At 45.0% G+C, this 24,933-nt stretch overlaps 1 protein-coding gene and 1 long non-coding RNA gene across 3 annotated transcripts; both read right to left on the bottom strand.

Moving 5' to 3' along the window:
• Positions 1 to 242: 242 nt before the first annotated feature.
• Positions 243 to 5,930, bottom strand: LOC127907519 (uncharacterized). 2 transcript variants are annotated; one of them, XR_008064717.1, is made up of 5 exons: positions 2,142 to 5,930; positions 872 to 2,108; positions 564 to 789; positions 449 to 497; positions 243 to 264 (listed from the first exon to the last, which is right to left on the bottom strand). It is a non-coding gene; the product is annotated as an uncharacterized LOC127907519 (long non-coding RNA). The 2 variants fall into 2 exon arrangements; XR_008064716.1 differs by lacking the exon at positions 243 to 264 and having other exon boundaries at positions 274 to 789.
• Positions 5,931 to 8,915: 2,985 nt separating this feature from the next.
• LOC118378309 (ras-related protein Rab-12-like) lies at positions 8,916 to 22,980 on the bottom strand. Its single transcript, XM_052462909.1, has 6 exons — positions 22,590 to 22,980; positions 19,304 to 19,364; positions 15,098 to 15,236; positions 13,069 to 13,158; positions 10,671 to 10,775; positions 8,916 to 9,131 (listed from the first exon to the last, which is right to left on the bottom strand). The coding sequence occupies exons 1-6, from the start codon at positions 22,807 to 22,809 to the stop codon at positions 9,024 to 9,026; spliced, it is 723 nt and encodes a 240-aa protein (XP_052318869.1). The 5' UTR covers positions 22,810 to 22,980; the 3' UTR covers positions 8,916 to 9,023.
• Positions 22,981 to 24,933: the final 1,953 nt, after the last annotated feature.

Genomic DNA, 24,933 nt, shown 5'->3' with positions numbered 1-24,933 from the left:
ATCTGAGGCCTTTCAAACAACCATTACTAAAAGACAACCATTACTAAAAGACAACCATTACTAAAAGACAACCATTACTAAAAGACAACTATTACTAAAAGACAACCATTACTAAAAGACAACTATTACTAAAAGACAACTATTACTAAAAGACAACCATTACTAAAAGACAACTATTACTAAAAGACAACCATTACTAAAAGACAACCATTACTAAAAGACAACTATTACTAAAAGACAACCATTACTAAAATACAACTATTACTAAAAGACAACCATTACTAAAGACAACCATTACTAAAAGACAACCATTACTAAAAGACAACCATTACTAAAAGACAACCATTACTAAAAGACAACCATTACTAAAAGACAACCATTACTAAAGACAACCATTACTAAAGACAACCATTACTAAAAGACAACCATTACTAAAGACAACTATTACTAAAAGACAACTATTACTAAAAGACAACTATTACTAAAGACAACTATTACTAAAGACAACTATTACTAAAGACAACTATTACTAAAGACAACTATTACTAAAAGACAACCATTACTAAAAGACAACTATTACTAAAGACAACTATTACTAAAGACAACTATTACTAAAAGACAACTATTACTAAAGACAACTATTACTAAAGACAACTATTACTAAAGACAACTATTACTAAAGACAACTATTACTAAAGACAACTATTACTAAAGACAACTATTACTAAAAGACAACTATTACTAAAGACAACTATTACTAAAGACAACTATTACTAAAGACAACTATTACTAAAGACAACCATTACTAAAGACAACCATTACTAAAGACAACCATTACTAAAGACAACTATTACTAAAAGACAACCATTACTAAAAGACAACTATTACTAAAAGACAACTATTACTAAAAGACAACTATTACTAAAGACAACTATTACTAAAGACAACTATTACTAAAAGACAACTATTACTAAAGACAACTATTACTAAAGACAACTATTACTAAAGACAACTATTACTAAAGACAACTATTACTAAAGACAACTATTACTAAAGACAACCATTACTAAAAGACAACTATTACTAAAGACAACTATTACTAAAGACAACTATTACTAAAGACAACTATTACTAAAGACAACCATTACTAAAAGACAACTATTACTAAAGACAACTATTACTAAAGTCACAATGACAAGAATCCTCCCCAGATAGCTGGTTAACGGGTACAAAAGCATTCCAAAACACATATCTTTAACTTCACAGAGATTTCTTGTTTTTGACCATTTCAATCGTTTCTTGTTGGGGTTTGATCTATGTAGTAGACCTACCATGTTGAATTTGAGGAGTAGTTCACCATTAAAATGATCTACACGAGCCAATCGAGTCACTCAAAATCAATTCCTAATTCATCCCAATACTGAATGTTGCACCACCAAAAACTTTCCCCGATAAACAAAACGAACATGTCGTCTTTACACTTTCTGTCCGCTCTAAAATGCAACACAGAAATAGTAACATATCTATGGAGGGACACGGATCACTTTTTTAGTGGTTTTTCAACTTAAGAGGAAGTGAAAAACATGATGATAATAACATTACCATGACAATATTAGTACCAAAAATACAGTGTAAAGCAACTGTATGTAGACACCTCATATAGACTGACTGTATAGACACCTCATATAGACTGACTGTATAGACACCTCATATAGACTGACTGTATAGACACCTCATATAGACTGACTGTATAGACACCTCATATAGACTGACTGTATAGACACCTCATATAGACACCTCATATAGACTGACTGTATAGACACCTCATATAGACTGACTGTATAGACACCTCATATAGACTGACTGTATAGACACCTCATATAGACACCTCATATAGACTGACTGTATAGACACCTCATATAGACTGACTGTATAGACACCTCATATAGACTGACTGTATGTAGACACCTCATATAGACTGACTGTATAGACACCTCATATAGACTGACTGTATAGACACCTCATATAGACTGACTGTATAGACACCTCATATAGACTGACTGTATAGACACCTCATATAGACTGACTGTATAGACACCTCATATAGACTGACTGTATATAGACACCTCATATAGACTGACCACCTCATATAGACTGACTGTATAGACACCTCATATAGACTGACTGTATAGACACCTCATATAGACTGACTGTATAGACACCTCATATAGACTGACTGTATAGACACCTCATATAGACTGACTGTATAGACACCTCATATAGACTGACTGTATGTAGACACCTCATATAGACTGACTGTATAGACACCTCATATAGACTGACTGTATATAGACACCTCATATAGACTGACTGTATAGACACCTCATATAGACTGACTGTATGTATGTAGACACTTCATATAGACTGACTGTATGTAGACACCTCATAAAGACTGACTGTTTAACACTGAAAACAAAGTATTTGGGCATTATTAGTGCTGCTAACTAGTTTAATACTGTATCCATTTTAACCTGCCTTGCCTCACTTCAGCATAGGACCTGAACTAGCTATCGTGGGTTGTAGTGCAAAACACTACAATGAAAACAAATGGATCAGAAGACCATCCAAGCCACGAATAATGAATGTAAGGCAACACAAAGCGTATTCGGGGGGAAAAAAAATCAGACCGCTTCACTTTTTGTTACGTTAAAGCCTTACTCTAAAATGTATTAAATTGTTATTCAATGAAGCAAAAAAACAGGTTTAGATTTTTTTCTTCAAATTCATAAAAAAATATAAAATTGAAATATTACATTTGCATAAGTATTCAGACCCTTTATTCAGTACTTTGTTGAAGCACATTTGGCAGTGATTACAGCCTCCAGTCTTCTTGGGTATGATGCTTCAAGCTTGGTACACCTGTATTTGGGGAGTTTCTCCCATATCTTCTCTGCAGATCCTCTCAAGCTCTGTCAGGTTGAATGGGAAGTGTTGCTGCACAGCTATTTTCAGGTCTCTCCAGAGATGTTAAATCGGGTTCAAGGCCAGGCTCTGGCTGGGCCACTCAAGGACATTCAGAGACTTGTCCCAAAGCCACTCCTGCGTTGTCTTGTCTGTGTGCTTAGGGTCGTTGTCCTGTTGGAAGGTGAACCTTCTCCCCAGTCTGAGGTCCTGAGCAGGTTTTCATCAAGGATCTCTCTGTACTTTTCTCCGTTCATCTTTCCCTCGATCCTAACTAGTTGCCACCACCATGCTTCACCGTAGGGAAGGTGCCAGGTTTCCTCCAGACGTGATGCTTGGTTTCGTCAGACCAGAACATCTTGTTTCTCATGGGCAGAGTCCTTTAGGTGCCTTTTGGCAAACTCCAAGAGGGCTGTCATGTGCCTTTTACTGAGGAGTGGCTTCTGTCTGGCCACTCTACCATAAAGGCCTGATTGGGGGAGTGCTGCAGAGATGGTTGTCCTTCTGGAAGGTTCTCCCATCTCCACAGAGGAACTATGGAGCTCCGTCAGAGTGACCATCTGGTTCTTGGTCACCTCCCTCAAGTTGTGGAAACATCTCAAGGACGATCAATGGAAACAGGATGCACCTGAGGGCAATGTTGAGTCTCATAGCAAAGGGTCTGAATATTTATGTCAATAAGGTATTTCTGTTTTTGTCATTATGGGGTATTGTGATGTCATTATGGGGTATTGTGATGTCATTATGGGGTATTGTGATGTCATTATGGCGTATTGTGATGTCATTATGGGGTATTGTGTGTAGATTGATGAGGACATTATTTTATTTAATCCATTTTAGAATAAGGCTGTAACTTTCACAAAATGTGGAAAAAGTCAAGGGGGCTGATTACTCTCCGAATGCACTGTAAATTAACACGACACCGGCGATTTGGCATTATTGTCAGTTTTTTTAAAAACACGTTGAAATTGTTGACACAGATGGTCCTGTCCAATACAAAATGGCTGCTAGGCGGTTTTCTGATTGAATATCCATGACGTCAGCCCCAAAATGACAACATATACAGTACCAGTCAAAAGTTTGTTTTTCTTTAGTTTTACTATTTTCCACATTGAATAATAGTGAAGACATCAAAACTATGAAATAACACATATGGAATCATATAGTAACCCAAACATTTATATTTAAGATTCTTCAAAGTAGTCACCCTTTGCCTTGATGACAGCGTTACACCCTCTTGGCATTCTCTCAACCAGTTTCATGAGGTAGTCACCTGGAATGCATTTCAATTAACAGGTGTGCCTTGTTAAAAGTTCATTTGTAGAATTTCTTTCCTTCGTGATGCGTTTGAGCCAATCAGTTGTGTTGTGACAAGGTAGGGGGGTAAACAGAAGACAGCCCTATTTGGTAAAAGACCAAGTCCATATTATGGCAGGAACATCTCAAATAAGCAAAGAGAAATGAGTCCATAATTACTTTTAAGCCATGAAAGTCAGTCAATCCGGAACATTTCAAGAACTTTGAAAGTTTCTTCAAGTACAGTCGCAAAAACCATCAAGCGCTATGATGAAACTGGCTCTCATGAGGACCACCACAGGAATGGAAGAGCCAGAGTTACCTCTGCTGCAGAGGATATGTTCATTAGAGTTACCTGTCTCTCATGAGGACCAGCACAGGAAAGGAAGACCCAGAGTTACATCTGCTGCAGAGGATATGTTCATTAGAGTTACCAGCCTCAGAAATTGCAGCTCAAATAAATGTTTCAGAGAGTTCAAGTAACAGACACATCTCAACATCAACTATTCAGAGGAGACTGTGTGAATCAGGCCTTCCTGGTCGAATTGCTGCAAAGAAACCACTACTAAAGAACACCAATAAGAAGAGACTTGTGTGGGCCAATAAACAATGTCCTTTGGTCTGATGCGTCCAAATTCGAGATCTTTGGTTCCAAACACCGTGTCTTTGTGAGACGCAGAGTAGGTGAACGGATGATCTCCGCATGTGTGGTTCCTACTGTGAAGCATGGAGGTGGTGGTGTGATGGTGCTTTGCTGGAGACACTGTCAATGATTTATTTAGAATTCAAGGCACAAAACTAGCATGGCTACCACAGCATTCTGCAGCAATACGCCGCCATCCCATCTGGTTTGCTCTTAGTGGGACTATAATTTATTTTTCAACAGGACAACGACCCAACACACCTCCAGGCTGTGTAAGGGCTATTTGACCAAGAAGGAGAGTGATGGAGTGCTGCCTCAGATGACTTGGCCACCACAATCACCCAACCTCAACTCAATTGAGATGGTTTGGGACGAGCTGGACCGCAGAGCGAAGGAAAAGAAGCCAACAAGTGCTCAGCATATGTGGGAACTCCTTCAAGACTGTTGGAAAAGCATTCCAGGTGAAGCTGGTTGAGAGAATGCCAAGAGTGTGCAAAGGGTGGCTACTTTGAAGAATCTCAAATATATTTAGAATTGTTTAACACTTTTTTTGGTTACTACATGATTCCATATGTGTTATTTCATAGGTTTGACGTCTTCACAATTAGTCTACAATGTAGAAAATATATATTTTTTTAAATGAAGAAAAACCCTTGAATGAGTAGGTTTGTCCAACATTTTGACTGGTACTGTACATCTGATTCTACACTAACTACCGTGTCTGTCTACTTGTATTTTTGACCTAAGTTACTACGTGATAATTTATCATTTAAAAAAAAAATGTCTATATTAAACTATGTACAAAAATACATTTCCATCAAAATGTACCTAAAGAAAGAATTGTGCAAATGTGACACGTGTCCCTTTTCCATGTTGTTCAGTAGAGATGTAGAGTCCTTACAGTTACTAGGTCTACATCCCTTTTCCATGTTGTTCAGTAGAGATGCAGAGTCCTTACAGTTACTAGGTTACATCCCTTTTCCATGTTGTTCAGTAGAGATGCAGAGTCCTTACAGTTACTAGGTCTACAGAGCAGGAGGAACAAGGAGCTCCACTCCCTCAGTCACGTTTCTTTTCTCTAGTTGTCTCCATGTGAATGTGTGTTGTACTGTGTGTGTGTGTGTGTGTGTGCGTTGTGTGTGTGTGTGTGTGTTGAACTGTGTTGAGCTATGTGTGTGTGTGTGTGTGTGTGTGTGTGTGTGTGTGTGTGTGTGTGTGTGTGTGTGTGTTTGCATCGTGCAGTGGCTACCATAGGGTTCTCTCTCTCTAACTAGGATTCACCTGGCTGCAAGGCACAGCTAGCCAAGCGGGCCCCGGGATGAAGTAGTCTGGGCAGGTGTGTGTACAGGTGTATACTGTACGTGTGTGTGTGGTGTATACTGTACGTGTGTGTGTCTTAACAAGGTCTCTGTATTAGTAGAACTGGGTGGTGTCATATCAGAGCAGGTGTGAACTGGGAGGAACACCAGAACAGGTGTGTCTAAGCAGGAACACCAGAACAGGTGTGTCTAAGCAGGAACACCAGAACAGGTGTGTCTAAGCAGGAACACCAGAACAGGTGTGTCTAAGCAGGAACACCAGAACAGGTGTGTCTAAGCAGGAACACCAGAACAGGTGTGTCTAAGCAGGAACACCAGAACAGGTGTGTCTAAGCAGGAACACCAGAACAGGTGTGTCTAAGCAGGACCACCAGAACAGGTGTGTCTAAGCAGGAACACCAGAACAGGTGTGTCTAAGCAGGAACACCAGAACAGGTGTGTCTAAGCAGGACCACCTTGATAGGTGTGTCTAAGCAGGAACACCAGAGCCTGCATCCCAAATGACAGCCTGTCCCCTAGAAAGACTGGTCAAAAGTAGTGCACTATGAAGAGAATAGTGCAATTTGGGAGGCTCCCAGACTGCTGCTTGGTTCTGCTGCCCTCCAGTGGCCAGAAGGGTTCTGCTGCCCTCCAGTGGCCAGAAGGGTTCTGCTGTCCTCCAGTGGCCAGAAGGGTTCTGCTGTCCTCCAGTGGCCAGAAGGGTTCTGCTGTCCTCCAGTGGCCAGAAGGGTTCTGCTGTCCTCCAGTGGCCAGAAGGGTTCTGCTGTCCTCCAGTGGCCAGAAGGGTTCTGCTGCCCTCCAGTGGCCAGAAGGGTTCTGCTGTCCTCCAGTGGCCAGAAGGGTTCTGCTGTCCTCCAGTGGCCAGAAGGGTTCTGCTGTCCTCCAGTGGCCAGAAGGGTTCTGCTGTCCTCCAGTGGCCAGAAGGGTTCTGCTGTCCTCCAGTGGCCAGAAGGGTTCTGCTGTCCTCCAGTGGCCAGAAGGGTTCTGCTCCCTCCAGTGGCCAGAAGGGTTCTGCTCTCCTCCAGTGGCCAGAAGGGTTCTGCTCTCCTCCAGTGGCCAGAAGGGTTCTGCTCCCCTCCAGTGGCCAGAAGGGTTCTGCTGCCCTCCAGTGGCCAGAAGGGTTCTGCTGCCCTCCAGTGGCCAGAAGGGTTCTGCTGTCCTCCAGTGGCCAGAAGGGTTCTGCTCTCCTCCAGTGGCCAGAAGGGTTCTGCTCTCCTCCAGTGGCCAGAAGGGTTCTGCTCTCCTCCAGTGGCCAGAAGGGTTCTGCTGTCCTCCAGTGGCCAGAAGGGTTCTGCTGTCCTCCAGTGGCCAGAAGGGTTCTGCTGTCCTCCAGTGGCCAGAAGGGTTCTGCTCTACTCCAGTGGCCAGAAGGGTTCTGCTGTCCTCCAGTGGCCAGAAGGGTTCTGCTGTCCTCCAGTGGCCAGAAGGGTTCTGCTCTCCTCCAGTGGCCAGAAGGGTTCTGCTCTCCTCCAGTGGCCAGAAGGGTTCTGCTGTCCTCCAGTGGCCAGAAGGGTTCTGCTGTCCTCCAGTGGCCAGAAGGGTTCTGCTGTCCTCCAGTGGCCAGAAGGGTTCTGCTGTCCTCCAGTGGCCAGAAGGGTTCTGCTCTACTCCAGTGGCCAGAAGGGTTCTGCTCTCCTCCAGTGGCCAGAAGGGTTCTGCTGTCCTCCAGTGGCCAGAAGGGTTCTGCTGTCCTCCAGTGGCCAGAAGGGTTCTGCTCTCCTCCAGTGGCCAGAAGGGTTCTGCTCTACTCCAGTGGCCAGAAGGGTTCTGCTCTCCTCCAGTGGCCAGAAGGGTTCTGTTCTCCTCCAGTGGCCAGAAGGGTTCTGCTCTACTCCAGTGGCCAGAAGGGTTCAGGGTGGATGGCGGTAGGGGGTCTCAGCAGGGTGGATGGTGGAAGGGGTAGGGGGTCTCAGCAGGGTGGATGGTGGAAGGGGTCTCAGCAGGGTGGATGGTGGAAGGGGGGGGTCTCAGCATGGTGGATGGTGGAAGGGGTAGGGGGTCTCAGCAGGGTGGATGGTGGAGGGTGGATGGCGGGTGGATGGGGTCTCAGCAGGGTGGATGGTGGTAGGGGTCTCAGCAGGGTGGATGGTGGTAGGGGTCTCAGCAGGGTGGATGGTGGTAGGGGGTCTCAGCAGGGTGGATGGTGGTAGGGGGTCTCAGCAGGGTGGATGGTGGTAGGGGGTCTCAGCAGGGTGGATGGTGGAAGGGGTAGGGGGTCTCAGCAGGGTGGATGGTGGAAGGGGTCTCAGCAGGGTGGATGGTGGAAGGGGTAGGGGGTCTCAGCAGGGTGGATGGTGGAAGGGGTAGGGGGGTCTCAGCAGGGTGGATGGTGGTAGGGGGTCTCAGCAGGGTGGATGGTGGAGGGTGGAAGGGGTAGGGGGGTCTCAGCAGGGTGGATGGTGGAAGGGGTAGGGGGTCTCAACAGGGAGGATGGAGGATGGTGGAGGTGGAAGGGGTAGGGGGGTCTCAGCAGGGTGGATGGCGGATGGGATAGGGGTCTCAGCAGGGTGGATGGTGGAAGGGGTAGGGGGTCTCAGCAGGGTGGATGGTGGAAGGGGTAGGGGGTCTCAGCAGGGTGGATGGTGGAAGGGGTAGGGGGTCTCAGCAGGGTGGATGGTGGAAGGGGTAGGGGTCTCAGCAGGGAGGATGGTGGAAGGTGGTAAGGGGTCTCAGCAGGGTGGAAGGTGGAAGGGGTAGGGGTCTCAGCAGGGTGGATGGTGGAAGGGGTAGGGGGTCTCAGCAGGGTGGATGGTGGAAGGGGTAGGGGGTCTCAGCAGGGTGGAAGGTGGAAGGGGTAGGGGGTCTCAGCAACAGCGCATGCGTGGCGGGTTGAACTCAGGAGGAACGTCTGGTTCAGGCTGCAGAGACAGGATACTGTTGGAAAGCTCCCTACTGGGAATCTCCAGAGGCATCTGATGAGACAGGAAGACAGAACACAGAACAGGAAGTTAACAGACAGTAGAAACAGAACATCTTTATTACAGGCTACAGCTACATGTTATTACAGGCTACAGCTACATGTTATTACAGGCTACAGCTACATGTTATTACAGGCTACATGTTATTACAGGCTACAGCTACATGTTATTACAGGCTACAGCTACATGGTATTACAGGCTACAGCTACATGTTATTACAGGCTACATGTTATTACAGGCTACAGCTACATGGTATTACAGGCTACAGCTACATGTTATTACAGGCTACATGTTATTACAGGCTACAGCTACATGGTATTACAGGCTACATGGTATTACAGGCTACATGGTATTACAGGCTACAGCTACATGTTATTACAGGCTACATGTTATTACAGGCTACAGCTACATGTTATTACAGGCTACAGCTACATGTTATTACAGGCTACAGCTACATGTTATTACAGGCTACATGTTATTACAGGCTACAGCTACATGTTATACAGGCTACAGCTACATGTTATTACAGGCTACAGCTACATGTTATTACAGGCTACAGCTACATGGTATTACACAGGCTACATGGTATTACAGGCTACAGCTACATGGTATTACAGGCTACATGTTATTACAGGCTACAGCTACATGTTATTACAGGCTACAGCTACATGGTATTACAGGCTACAGCTACATGTTATTACAGGCTACAGCTACATGTTATTACAGGCTACAGCTACATGGTATTACACAGGCTACATGTTATTACAGGCTACATGTTATTACAGGCTACAGCTACATGTTATTACAGGCTACATGTCATTACAGGCTACAGCTACATGGTATTACAGGCTACATGTTATTACAGGCTACAGCTACATGGTATTACAGGCTACAGCTACATGGTATTACAGGCTACAGCTACATGTTATTACAGGCTACAGCTACATGGTATTACAGGCTACAGCTACATGGTATTACAGGCTACAGTAACACACAAGACAATATTGGGAATTATAGGAAAACATTTAGGAAATACTCCATAGGCAATTGGTGAGACAGGAAGAAGACAGGAAGAAAGGAAGTAGACAGGAAGAAGACAGGAAGTAGACAGGAAGTAGACAGGAAGAAGACAGGAAGAAGACAGGAAGAAGACAGGAAGAAGACAGGAAGTAGACAGGAAGTAGACAGGAAGTAGACAGGAAGTAGACAGGAAGTAGACCGGAAGAAGAAGTAGTTAATAGGTACACACCTGATCACCAGATCACAAAGAATAGAAAATAGGGTTCAACGACATCCTTCCTTGTCTGAGTCAATGCTTAAAGCAGCAGTTGGTGTGGCAAACAAAAATGACTAATCACAATACTATAAAATACTATTGAAGACTATTATCACTTAATAATATACGTACAGTAATAGGAAACTATTGATTTCCTAACTAATACCGAAGAAAAAAAATCATTACATTGAAAATAATAAAATATATATTTTTAGTTATAGCAGAGACAACAAGAGCACAGTGAGGTAACTACTCACCTTTGCTAGAATGTCGTCCACTAGTTTCAGAAAGCACTCCTCCACGTTAAAGTTATCCTTGGCACTGGCCTCGCAGAATCGCAACCCAGATATCCTGGAGACAAACTGCGGAGAGAAATGGAACTTCTGTATTGTTGTTTCCCGGAGTGTAAGGCAAGATTATAATTTACCCCTTTTTTTCTCGCCAATTTCGTGATATCAAATTGGTGGTTACAGTCTTGTCCCATCGCTGCAACTCCCTGTACGGACTCGGGAGAGGCGAAGGTCGAGAGCCCTGCGTCCTCCAAAACACGACCCGCCAAGCCGCACTACTTCTTAACACACCGCTCGCTTAACCCGGAAGCCAGCCGCACCAAACACGACCCGCCAAGCCGCACTACTTCTTAACACACCGCTCGCTTAACCCGGAAGCACCAATGTGTCGGAGGAAACACCGTTCAGCTGGCGACGATGTCGACTATGCGCCCGGCCCGCCACAAGGAGTCGCTAGGGCGCGATGGGACAAGAAAATCATGGCCGGCCAAACCCTCCCCTAACCCGGACGACGCTGGGCCAATTGTGCGCCGCCTCATCGGTCACGGCCAGCTGTGGACACAGCCTGGGATTGAACCCGGGTCTGTAGTGACGCCTCAAGCACTGCGACACAGTACCTTAGACCTCTGTGCCACTTGGGAGGCTCCTGACCACATTTTAAAGCACTCAGAACTCTGGGTAATGTACAACTGAAGGTTTTTCCTTAACTGTCAGATTGTTCAGTGGATCTTCAGAGGAATGGGGCGGCAGGGTAGCCTAGTGGTTAGAGCGTTGGACTAGTAACCGAAAGGTTGGAAGTTCGAATCACCGAGCTGACATGGTACAAATCTGTCGTTCTGCCCCTGAACAGGCAGTTAACCCACTGTTCCTAGGCCGTTATTGAAAATAAGAATTTGTTCTTAACTGACTTGCCTAGTAAAATAAAGGTAAAAATATATATATATTTTTTAATGTGACGGAAGCATTGATGCAGGAGCGACGTCTGTAACAGGAGCGACGTCCGTAACAGGAGCGACGTCCGTAACAGGAGCGACGTCCGTAACAGGAGCGACGTCCGTGACAGGAGCGGCGTCCGTAACAGGAGCGGCGTCCGTAACAGGAGCGACGTCCGTAACAGGAGCGACGTCCGTAACAGGAGCGACGTCTAACAGGAGCGACGTCTGTAACAGGAGCGACGTCTGTAACAGGAGCGACGTCTGTAACAGGAGCGACGTCTAACAGGAGCGACGTCTAACAGGAGCGACGTCTAACAGGAGCGACGTCTGTAACAGGAGCGACGTCTGTAACAGGAGCGACGTCTGTAACAGGAGCGACGTCTGTGTTTAATCTAGAGCGGAATTAACCCTTTACGCTCGTGGGAATTGGCCTATTTGGATAGGGCTAAATTGAAACGTTTCTAACAGAAGAACTATAACAGCAAATGCATAACAATGGTAGCAATTGAAAGAGAACAGTTTGGAGATAAATGGGGAAATAATTAGACCAAAAGGTGAGGAACACAACAGTTCACCTGACCAGACTGAATCCAAACATCACACTGTTGATGTGAATGTTACATTTACTGAACTTTTCACAGCATTGATTAATAACGACATCTGAATATACTGCAATACATTCAGTAACATAAGAATATTCCCGGACAATGTGGGCTCGGTGAAATATAAAACAAAACAAAAATGACGACAACGGTTTGAGGGAGAGGACTAACTGGAGTCTCCGAGTCGACACACGACTCTCTTTCTGCGAGTCATTTCAAGTCATTTCAATGCAGTTTTATGACTCAAGGACGGATCCTCCAACTATAAAAGGTGGGGTTTTTTTGTAGCTCTCCTAGCTGTGTCGTTGAGGAACTGAAGTCAAGGACATTTGTCATTTTGTTTTGTTTGGAACACAGCCCTGCATCCCCACCATCACACAACTACTGTTGCTGATTAACTCAATCCTAAAAACGGTCCATTATAAATCGCAATCTGGGTCAGGTGGGCTAGCTAAGTTATAAAATACAAAACTTACAGTGTTAGGCTTTCAAGACGCACTTCAGACAGATTGTAATTATGGTGAGAATAGAACAGAGTGCATTCTGGTCCTCAACGTCTCCTCTTTCAGAACATATTGACTCCTCTTGACTTACAGCATTTCCCCTCACTCAGAAAACAACAAAAGTTACCCACTGAATGGGCGGAATGGGGTCGACTTCTTGTCGTTTCGCGCAGTGCTCAAGTTCAAAACGTCTGTCAGTCAAAACCCGTACAGAGCTGTGAAGCGGAGAGACGGAACTCCGACCTCATTGATACATTTCCTCCCTCTAATGATTTGAGGCGAGGATAACGTTGGTTATCTGATCCTAGATCAGTGTGTAACTCACCCTCTCGGCAGTCTGTTTAGTGACGATGCGGTCTGTCTCACAGTCCAGCTTGTTCCCCACTAGCAGCAGCTCTGCCTCCTCTGAAGCATACTGACCAATGAAAGAGGAGAGATTAGTGCACTAGTATGTCCTCTAAAAAGCGTTCTGACAAGGGAGGAAGGAAGGCAGGACCAGGGCTGGGGGGGTACTGGAGGACCATGGTTGGGGGTGGAGATACTGGAGGACCAGGGTTGGGGTTGGGGGATACTGGAGGACCAGGGTTGGGGTTGGGGGGGGGGGTACTGGAGGACCAGGGTTGGGGGGGGATACTGGGGGACCAGGGGTTGGACTGGAGGACCAGGGTTGGAGGACCAGGGTCTGGGGGGATACTGGAGGACCAGGGGTTGGATACTGGGGACCAGGGTTGGGGGATACTGGAGGACCAGGGGTTGGGGGGATACTGGAGGACCAGGGGGGTTGGAGGACCAGGGTACTGGAGGACCAGGGTCTGGGGGGGTTGGGGGGGTACTGGAGGGGGGTTGGGGGATACTGGAGGACCAGGGGTTGGAGGACCAGGGTTCTGGAGGACCAGGGTTGGGGGAGGGGGGGTGTACTGGATGACCAGGGGTTGGGGGGAGAGGACCAGGGTTTGGGGGTGGGTACTGGAGGTTGGACTGGAGGACCAGGGTTTGGGGACCAGGGGTTGGGGAGGACCAGGGGTACTGGAGGACCAGGGTTGGGGGAGGGGGGTGTTGGGGTTTGGGATACTGGAGGACCAGGGGTTGGGGGGGGGGTACTGGAGGACCAGGGGTTGAGGGGGATACTGGAGGACCAGGGGTTGGGGGGATACTGGAGGACCAGGGTTGGGGGAGGGGGGTTGGGGGAGGGGGGTGTACTGGGGGGATACTGGAGGACCAGGGTTCGGGGGGGGTACTGGAGGACCAGGGTTGGGGGGGTACTGGGGGGTACTGGAGGACCAGGGGTTGGGGGGATACTGGAGGACCAGGGTTTGGGGGGGGTTGGGGGGATACTGGAGGACCAGGGTTGGGGGGGTACTGGAGGACCAGGGGTTGGGGGGGATTGGACTGGAGGACCAGGGTTGGATGCTGGGGACCAGGGTGTACTGGATGACCAGGGGTTGGGGGGGGGATACTGGAGGACCAGGGTTTGGGGGGGGTGGGTACTGGAGGTTGGATACTGGAGGACCAGGGTTGGGGGAGGGGACCAGGGTGTACTGGATGACCAGGGGTTGGGGGGGTTTGGGGGGTGGGTATACTGGAGGACCAGGGTCTGGGGGGGTAGGGGACCAGGGGTTGGATACTGGAGGACCAGGGGTTGGATACTGGAGGACCAGGGTTGGGGGAGGGGGGGTGTACTGGGGGGGTTGGGGGGGGATACTGGAGGACCAGGGTTGGGGGGGGGACCAGGGGTGTACTGGATGACCAGGGGGGGGGGGGGGTTGGAGGACCAGGGGTTGGGGGGATACTGGAGGACCAGGGGTTGGGGGGTACTGGAGGACCAGGGTTTGGGGGTGGGTACTGGAGGTTGGATACTGGAGGACCAGGGTTGGGGGAGGGGGTGTACTGGATGACCAGGGGTTGGGGGGGAGGACCAGGGTACTGGAGGACCAGGGTCTGGGGACCAGGGTTCGGGGGGATACTGGAGGACCAGGGTTGGGGGAGGGGGTTGGATACTGGAGGACCAGGGTTTGGGGGTGGGTAGGGGGTACTGGAGGACCAGGGTTGGGGGAGGGGTGTACTGGATGACCAGGGGTTGGGGGGGATACTGGAGGACCAGGGGTTGGGGGGGGTTGGATACTGGAGGACCAGGGGGTTGGGGGGGGGGTGTATGGACCAGGGGTGGAGGACCAGGGTTGGGGGGATACTGGAGGTTGGATACTGGAGGACCAGGGTCTGGGGGGATACTGGAGGACCAGGCTTGGGGGAGATACTGGAGGAAAAACACTGCTCTACTACATTGGGATTCTAAAACTCACTCTCTGAAAACCCACCAAGCTATCAAAAGCTGTTCCTAGAGTTTTTAGTCTGACCTTGTCGATCATCTTCATCCACTTGGGAAGGTCGTCGAAGGTTTCCTGCTTGGTGATGTCATAGACCAGTACTATCCCTTTGGCCCCACGGTAGTAGGCGGAGGTTATACTGTTGAACCTCTCCTGACCAGCTGTATCCCTGGAGGTACAGGACACATCACATATCAGACTGGATCCATGAGATAGAGACAGAACACATCACATATCAGACTGGATCTATTAGAGACAGAACACATCACATATCAGACTGGATCCATTAGAGACAGGACACATCACATATCAGACTGGATCTATTAGAGACAGAACACATCACATATCAGACTGGATCTATTAGAGACAGAACACATCACATATCAGACTGGATCTATTAGAGACAGAACACATCACATATCAGACTGGATCTATTAGAGACAGAACACATCACATATCAGACTGGATCCATTAGAGACAGAACACATCACATATCAGACTGGATCCATTAGAGACAGAACACATCACATATCAGACTGGATCTATTAGAGACAGAACACATCACATATCAGACTGGATCCATGAGATAGAGACAGAACACATCACATATCAGACTGGATCCATTAGAGACAGAACACATCACATATCAGACTGGATCCATTAGAGACAGAACACATCACATATCAGAGACAGAACACATCACATATCAGACTGGATCCATTAGAGACAGGACACATCACATATCAGACTGGATCCATTAGAGACAGGACAGAACATCACATATCAGACTGGATCCATTAGAGACAGAACACATCACATATCAGACTGGATCTATTAGAGACAGAACACATCACATATCAGACTGGATCTCATTAGAGACAGAACACATCACATATCAGACTGGATCCATTAGAGACAGAACACATCACATATCAGACTGGATCTATTGGAGAGACAGAACACATCACATATCAGACTGGATCCATTAGAGACAGAACACATCACATATCAGACTGGATCCATGAGATAGAGACAGAACACATCACATATCAGACTGGATCCATTAGAGACAGGACACATCACATATCAGACTGGAACACATCCATTAGAGACAGAACACATCTATTAGAGACAGAACACATCACATATCAGACTGGATCCATTAGAGACAGAACACATCACATATCAGACTGGATCCATTAGAGACAGGACACATCACATATCAGACTGGATCTATTAGAGACAGAACACATCACATATCAGACTGGATCTATTAGAGACAGAACACATCACATATCAGACTGGATCCATTAGAGACAGAACACATCACATATCAGACTGGATCTATTAGAGACAGAACACATCACATATCAGACTGGATCTATTAGAGACAGAACACATCACATATCAGACTGGATCTATTAGAGACAGAACACATCACATATCAGACTGGATCTATTAGAGACAGAACACATCACATATCAGACTGGATCCATTAGAGACAGAACACATCACATATCAGACTGGATCTATTAGAGACAGAACACATCACATATCAGACTGGATCTATTAGAGACAGAACACATCACATATCAGACTGGATCTATTAGTTGCCCACAAAGCTCATCAATAAGCTAAGGACCCTGGGACTAAACATCTTCATCTGCAACTGGATCCTGGACTTCCTGACGGGCCGCCCCCAGGTGGTAAGGGTAGGTAACAACAAATCCGCCACGCTGATCCTCAACACAGGGGCCCCTCAGGAGTGAGTGTTCAGTCCACTCCTGTACTCCCTGTTCACTCATGACTGCACGGCCAGGCACGACTCTACACTAGAGGTCGACCGATTATGATTTTTCAACGCCGATACCGATTATTGGAGGACCAAAAAAAGCTTGATACCGATTAATCTGACAATTAAAAAAAAATGTATTTATAATAATGACAATTACAACAATACTGAATTAACACTTTAACACTTTAACTTAATATAATACATCAATAAAATAAATGTAGCCTCAAATAAATACTGAAAAATGTTCAATTTGGTTTAAATAATGCAAAAACAAAGTGTTGGAGAAGAAAGTAAAAGTGCAATATGTGCCATGTAAAAAAGCTAACGTTTCAGTTCCTTGCTCAGAACACGAGAACATATGAAAGCTGGTGGTTCCTTTTAACATGAGTCTTCAATATTCCCAGGTAAGAAGTTTTAGGTAGTAGTTGTTATAGGAATTATAGGACTATTTCCATCTATACCATTTGTATTTCATTAACCTTTGACAATTCGATGTTCTTATCGGCACTTTAGTATTGCCAGTGTAACAGTATAGCTTCCGTCCCTCTCCTCGCTCCTACCTGGGCAGAGCAAGGGGAACAACTACTCCAAGGCTCAGAGCGAGTGACGTTTGAAACGCTATTAGCGAGCACCCCGCTAACTAGCTAGCCATTTCACTTCGGTCAACAGCCTCATCTCGGGAGTTGATAGGCTTGAAGTCATAAACAGCACAATGCTTGACGCACAACGAAGAGCTGCTGGCAAAACGCAACGAAAGTGCTGTTTGAATGAATGTTTACGAGCCTGCTGCTGCCTACCACCGCTCAGTCAGACTGCTCTATCAAATCATAGACTTAATTCTAACATAATAACACACAGAAATACGAGCCTTTGGTCATTAATATGGTCGAATCCGGAAACTATCATCTCGAAAACAAGACGTTTATTCTTTCAGTGAAATACAGTCATTGAAAATAAGAATGCGTTCTTAACTGACTTGCCTAGTTAAATAAAGGTAAAATAAAGGTGTTAAAAAAATCATATTTATATTTTTTTTAAATCGTCCAAATCGGTGTCCAAAAATACCAATTTCCGATTGTTATGAAAACTTGAAATTGGCCCTTATAAATCGGCCATTCCGATTAAATCGGTCGACTTCTACTCTACACCATCAATAAGTTTGGCTATGACACAACAGCGTCATCACCAGCAACGATGAGACAGCATATAGGGAGGAGATCAGTCCTGGCCGTGTGGTACCAGGACAACAACCTCAACGTGATAAAGACAAAGGAGATGATCGTGGATTACAGGAAAAAGAGGACCGAGCACACCCCCATTATCATCGACGGGGCTGTAGTGGAGCAGGTCAAGAGCTTCAAGTTCCTTGGTGTCCACATCACCAACAAACTAGAATGGTCCAAACACACCAAGACAGTTGTGAAGAGGGCACAACAAAACCTATTCCCCCTCAGGAAATTAAAAGATTTGGCATAGGTCCTCAGATCCTCAAAAGGTTCTACAGCTGCACCATCGAGAGCATCCTGACTGGTTGAATCACTGCCTGGTATGGCAACTGCTCGGCTTCTGACCGCAAGGCATTACAGAGGGTAGTGCGTACGGCCCAGTACATCACTGGGGCCAAGCTTCCTGCCATCCAGGACCTCTATACCAGGCGGTGTCGGAGGAAGGCCCTACAAATTGTCAAGGACTCCAGCCACCCCAGTCACAGACTGTTCTCTCTGCTACCGCACGGCAAGCGGTACCAGAGCGCCAAGTCTAGGTCCAAGAGGCTTCTAAACAGCTTCTACCCCCAAGCCATAAGACTCCTGAACACCTAATCAAACCAGACTATTTGCATTGCCCCTCCCCCTCTCACACCGCTGCTACTCTCAGTTGTCATCTATGCATAGTCACTTTAATAACTCTACCTACACTTTAATAACTCTATGTACATATTACCTCAACTAACTGGTGCCCCTGCACGTTGACTCTGTACCGGTACCCCCTGTATATAGCCTTCACATTGACTCTGTACCGGTACCCCCTGTATATAGCCTCCACATTGACTCTGTACCGGTACCCCCTGTATATAGTCTCGCTATTGTTATTTTACTGCTGCTCTTTAATTACTTGTTACTTTTATTTCTTATTCTTATCCACATTGTTTTTAAACTGCATTGTTGGTTAGGGGCTCATAAGTCAGCATTTAGCTGTATTCTGCACATGTGACTAATAAATCACATTTGATTTGATTTGCTGTACCCTAGGTAGAGCAGGGTTACATGGAGGCTGACTGACAGTGGTGGAGCCCAGATCAATGGGTACAGTCCAGTACACTACTGTGCAGTAAGTCAGTCTGTGTGAGGTAATGAGACAGAACAGTGAGACAGAGAGGAAATGCACCAGGAAGTTATTAAAGAGACTGACTGATGATGACTTCCTGTTTCCTGTTGACTCACCAGATTTGCAACCTGATCTTCTTCCCTCTCAGCTCCACCGTCTTGATCTTAAAATCTACTCCTGCAGGGAGAGGGAAGAGGGAGAGAGAAAGAGCCTGAAAAAAGTAGTCATGTGCTCTACTCTAGTGCTCTGCCCTAGTGCTCTACTGCAATGCTCTACTACTAGAGTGCTCTGCCCTAGTGCTCTACTACTCTAGTGCTCTACTACTCGAGTGCTCTGCCATAGTGCTCTACTGCTCTGCCCTAGTGCTCTACTCATGTGCTCTACTACTCTACTCTACTGCTCTGCCCTAGTGCTCTACTGCTCTGCCCTAGTGCTCTACTGCTCTACTCTAGTGCTCTACTACTCTACTGTTCTGCCCTAGTGCTCTACTACTCTAGTGCTCTCCTCTAGTGCTCTACTCTAGTGCTCTACTGCTCTGCCCTAGTGCTCTACTACTCTACTCTACTTTAGTGCTCTACTCTAGTGCTCTACTACTGCTCTACTGCTCTGCTCTACTGCTCTACTCTAGAGCTCTACTGCTCTGTGCTCTACTACTATAGTGTTCTACTGCTCTACTGCTCTGCCCCTAGTGCTCTACTACTCTACTCTAGTGCTCTACTACTCTACTCTAGTGCTCTACTGCTCTGCCCTAGTGCTCTACTGCTCTGCTCTAGCGCTCTACTGCTCTGCCCTAGTGCTCTACTGCTCTGCCCTAGTGCTCTACTCGAGTGTTCTAGTGCTCTACTCTAGTGCTCTACTGCAGTGCTCTACTGCTCTACTCTAGTGCTCTACTAATCTACTCTACTGCTCTACTCTAGTGCTCTACTAATCTACTCTAGTGCTCTACTGCACTGCTCTACTCTAGTGTTCTACTCTAGTGCTCTATTCTAGTGCTCTACTCTACTATAGTGTTCTACTGCTCTACTCTAGTGTTCTACTCTAGTGCTCTACTGCACTGCTCTACTCTAGTGCTCTACTCTAGTGCTCTACTCTACTATAGTGTTCTACTGCTCTACTCTACTGCTCTACTCTAGTGCTCTAGTGCTCTGCTCTAGTGCTCTACTATAGTGTTCTACTATAGTGCTCTACTATACTGCACTGATCTACTCTAGTGCTCTACTATACTGCACTGATCTACTCTACTACTCTAGTGCTCTACTACAGTGTTCTACTATACTGCACTGATCTACTCTAGTGCTCTACTCTAGTGCTCTACTACAGTGTTCTACTATACTGCACTGATCTACTCTAGTGCTCTACTATAGTGTTCTACTATACTGCACTGATCTACTCTACTACTCTAGTGCTCTACTACAGTGCTCTACTATACTGCACTGATCTACTCTACTACTCTAGTGCTCTACTACTCTAGTGCTCTGCTCTACTCTAGTGCTCTACTACAGTGTTCTACTATACTGCACTGATCTACTCTAGTGCTCTAGTGCTCTACTCTAGTGCTCTAGTGCTCTACTATAGTGCTCTACTATAGTGCACTGATCTACTCTAGTGCTCTACTACAGTGTTCTACTATACTGCACTGATCTACTCTAGTGCTCTACTACAGTGTTCTACTATACTGCACTGATCTACTCTAGTGCTCTAGTGCTCTACTCTAGTGCTCTACTATAGTGCTCTACTATACTGCACTGATCTACTCTAGTGCTCTACTCTAGTGCTCTACTACAGTGTTCTACTATACTGCACTGATCTACTCTACTACTCTAGTGCTCTACTACTCTAGTGCTCTACTATAGTGTTCTGATACTGCCTGAGCAGAGTTGAGATGACTTTAAGGAATTAAAAATAATTACGTCATCAAATAAAAAACTAAGTGATATACACAACTAAATATTGTATTATTTCATAGTAATCCCCCCTGACAGAGACAATGGAATATTTTCAATGTTCTGGCAATTGAATGTTAACTATTTTTGGTTTTGGAATTAACTTTAAAATGCTCTAAAATCATTGTAATATGATTGTTTCTTAATGCACTTCATGTTTGTTTTTTGTTTTAAATATTAATTATCAAAATGAAATCCGTGATTTTTTTTAAACGAATCGAACCGAAACCAATCAGACCTTAAAATGCACTGACCTAACAACAACAATCTCTAGCAAGAGAACAGTTCGTTCCCTCAGTCAGTAGTACCAAAGATCTGCATAACTAAACCCAGATACACCACAGCCTGTCTTTTCCAACGGGAACTAATTGAGTCAAAGTGGGCAGAGCCAAATCACGACATAGCGAGTTCCTATTGACGCGTTCTAGAGGTCATCTGCATAATTCCGTCAGGGAACGCCTCCTGCGTGAAGTACGCATGCGTGGTAACTCAATTCGCTTTTGCAATGCGTAAAAGTCTACATAACTTAGTCCACTCTGTTTATAACAGTTTGTAGTTTTGGGTACCGAAAAATGTAATTGCGGATAAATGTTTAATCTATGATAAAATATGCAGAATTTCGGTAAGAATGAATCTCGATTCAAGCTTCTCCCACTGTCGGCCATATTTGGTAGTGAGTGGAAACGTCAAGCGGATGCTTCACATTTATACATCCGGTGACATATCTGTCTCATTGTTCTATCTGTGGTCGTACTGCTACATCTGCTGGACATGGCTCAAGTTACAGTAGTACTGTACTGATGGCTGCTCTGTTGTCAGATTTAGTGTCAACACATTCTCAAGGGTAATTCACCATATGGCAGTCTTTCCCTTTAGTTATTTACCAACTTCTGCTTTTCAGATAACATTTTACGACAACTTTTGTCAACTGCCATGGCCGCACAGTAGCGGGTGGGTATACTTTGTGTTACGTTCAAAACTGGAATCTGTTCCAAAATAACAAGGTTGTTCAACAAACAACGCATACCAAAGCAGCTCGATCAATTCAACTAGTTAACGAAATAGGCATCAACTCACAACGTAGTTTATTCTTAACGTTTGTCCATGGGATACCAGGAGCGGGGACAAACATTTTCCGGAATAAAACGTAGTGAGTGAAAAACTCCATGAAATTAACCCACTCCTTACCCCTGGCATCTTATTCTGCCGTTAAACAACTTTTGTATGCGTTGTTTATTGAACAACCTTGTTATTTATGAAGTTTGTGTAACAGATTCCTGTTTTGAACGTAACACAAATTATACCCACCCCACAGTAAGTAGATGTTCAACGATAAAGGTTGGTTGCATTTCTCACTGACAAGTCATGCAACGCAAACATGACTAGACTTGGATCAAAACAACATAACTTGCTTTCAGATAGTTTGGCTAGTAAAGGACCTTAGATGACCATTCCTTACCAACAGTTGATTTGCATGCTTCACAGAAAGTGTCGTCTGTAAATCTTTCCATTAGACTGGTTTTTCCCACGCCACGGGAGCCAATAATGATAATTTGAAGTTTGTAATCAGCGGGCCTCGGCGGCATCTTCCTGCGGCGAGACTGTGCCCCCAAAGCGGGGGAAGCATTCGCTGATCCCCCGCCACCGGCCATCCGCTTGATTTCATACCTCGAATCCATCAATAATTACACATTTGAACCCCTAGCTATATACGCTTTAAAATGGGAGAAGATCACTTTTCTATAGTCTTTTAAATGAGTTAGTTCAGGAAAGTTTTTCAACTTCCAAGTATGTTGTTTAGCTGCAGACTGTCAAGCGGATCCTGGGAGCATGTTCATTACGTCACCGCAGGCACCATAGAACCTCGCCAGTCTTCTTCTTCTTCGTTGGGATTTGGTTGGCAGGATCGCATCCAACTTTCAGGTGCATACATCGCCACCTGCTGTACTGGTGTGTGTGAGCCCATTCATGTCCTTTCTACATGATATTATTTTGATACAATAATACAACATCGGGGGAGGGGAATTGCCCTGCCAACTAATTGTCCCGCTCTAAAAATCCACCACCCATTCCACTATTTAACCCTATAAAAATCCACCACCCATTCCACTATTTAACCCTATAAAAACCCACCACCCATTCCACTATTTAACCCTATAAAAATCCACCACCCATTCCACTATTTAACCCTATAAAAACCCACCACCCATTCCACTATTTAACCCTATAAAAACCCACCACCCATTCCACTATTTAATAACCCTATAAAAACCCACCACCCATTCCACTATTTACATTTACATTTAAGTCATTTAGCAGACGCTCTTATCCAGAGCGACTTACAGTGTACATGTAGGTAGGGTTGAAGTGACTATGCATAGATAATAAACAGAGAGTACATGTAGGTAGGGGTGAAGTGACTATGCATAGATAATAAACAGAGAGTATCAGCAGTGTACAAAACAAATGGGGGGTGTCAATGTAAATAGTCTGGTGGGGTGAAGTGACTATGCATTTGATTAATTGTTCAGCAGTCTTATGGCTTGGGGGTAGAAGCTGTTTAGAAGCCTCTTGGTCCAAGATTTGGCGCTCCGGTTCAGTTTGCCGTGCGGTAGCAGAGAAAACAGTCTATGACTTGGGTGACTGGAGTCTCTTGACAATTTTATGGGCTTTCATTTGACACTGCCTATTGTATAGGTCCTGGATGACAGGAAGCTTGGCCCCAGTGATGTACTGGGCCGTTCACACTACCCTCTGTGGTGCCTTACGGTCAGATGCCGAGCAGTTGCCATACCAGGCGGTGATGCAACTGGTCAGGATGCTCTCGATGGTGCAGCTGTAGAACCTTTTGAGCATCAGGGGACCCATGCCAAATCTTTTGAGTCTCCTGAAGGGGAAAAGTTTTTTTTTTTTTAAATACTTATTTCCCTCATTAAAATACAAATCCATTTATAACATTTTTGACATGTGTTTTTCTGGATTTTTGTTGTTGTTATTCTGTCTCTCACTGTTCAAATAAACCTCCCATTAAAATTATAGACTGATCATTTCTTTGTCAGTGGGCAAACGTACAAAATCAGCAGGGGATCAAATACTTTTTTCCCTCACTGTATATGAGAACTATGTCAAGATGTTACTATTCCCTCTGCTAAAATGTACTGGAATGCAGCCCTAAGACAAGTAAACTGGAACAAAGTCTCGTTGTCCTGCAAATATTGTACATCTAATAAAGTGAAAGAAGTATCATGCAAACTCATTCATAGAATCTACCCTGTAAAGACCTTTATTATACACAGATTTAAAATAGCTATTGATAACAAATGTGTATTTTGTGGTTGTGACCCAGAAACTCAACCATTTATTTTGGGACTGTTCTTACGTCAGAACATCTTGGAGTTAGAAGATTTTATTTTAAAATAAATGACTAATGTTAATTTGAGAGACTCTGAAATGTTTTATTTTGATCCAAATGATATGGACCATGATTTAACTTTCATTGTTCATTTGTTTATCTTTCATGGAAGATTCTTTATCCATAAAATGAAGTGGGCGCAGAACAAACCCCCTCTTCACATTATTTACGATAGAATTTTTATATTATTTAGAAATTATCAGTAAATTTAAAAACAAAAAAAGCAATACTCACCATAAAACCTTTTGACAAATTGAAAATGTATCTCGATATGTAATACCTATCTGTTAGGTTTATGTACTCCGTTTGTATATTTCTGTTTTTGTTTTGTTCATAATTATAAAACAAATAAATGATAAAAATGACAAATTATATAAAAATATAAAAAAAC

This window comes from Oncorhynchus keta, chromosome 15 (assembly GCF_023373465.1).
Source record: "Oncorhynchus keta strain PuntledgeMale-10-30-2019 chromosome 15, Oket_V2, whole genome shotgun sequence".
NCBI lineage: Eukaryota > Metazoa > Chordata > Actinopteri > Salmoniformes > Salmonidae > Oncorhynchus > Oncorhynchus keta.
This window is presented reverse-complemented; position numbering and strand designations above follow the sequence as displayed.

What these genes read in the sequence shown, in the direction of transcription:
- LOC118378309 (XM_052462909.1), bottom strand. Translation starts at nt 22,809, where the DNA reads ATGGATTCGAGGTATGAAATCAAGCGGATGGCCGGTGGCGGGGGATCA. An exon ending in AGCATGCAAATCAACTGTTG is followed by an intron (nt 19,365 to 22,589) that starts GTAAGGAATGGT and finishes CTCTCCCTGCAG; the next exon opens with GAGTAGATTTTAAGATCAAG. An exon ending in TGGACGACATTCTAGCAAAG is followed by an intron (nt 9,132 to 10,670) that starts GTGAGTAGTTAC and finishes CTGTCTCATCAG; the next exon opens with ATGCCTCTGGAGATTCCCAG.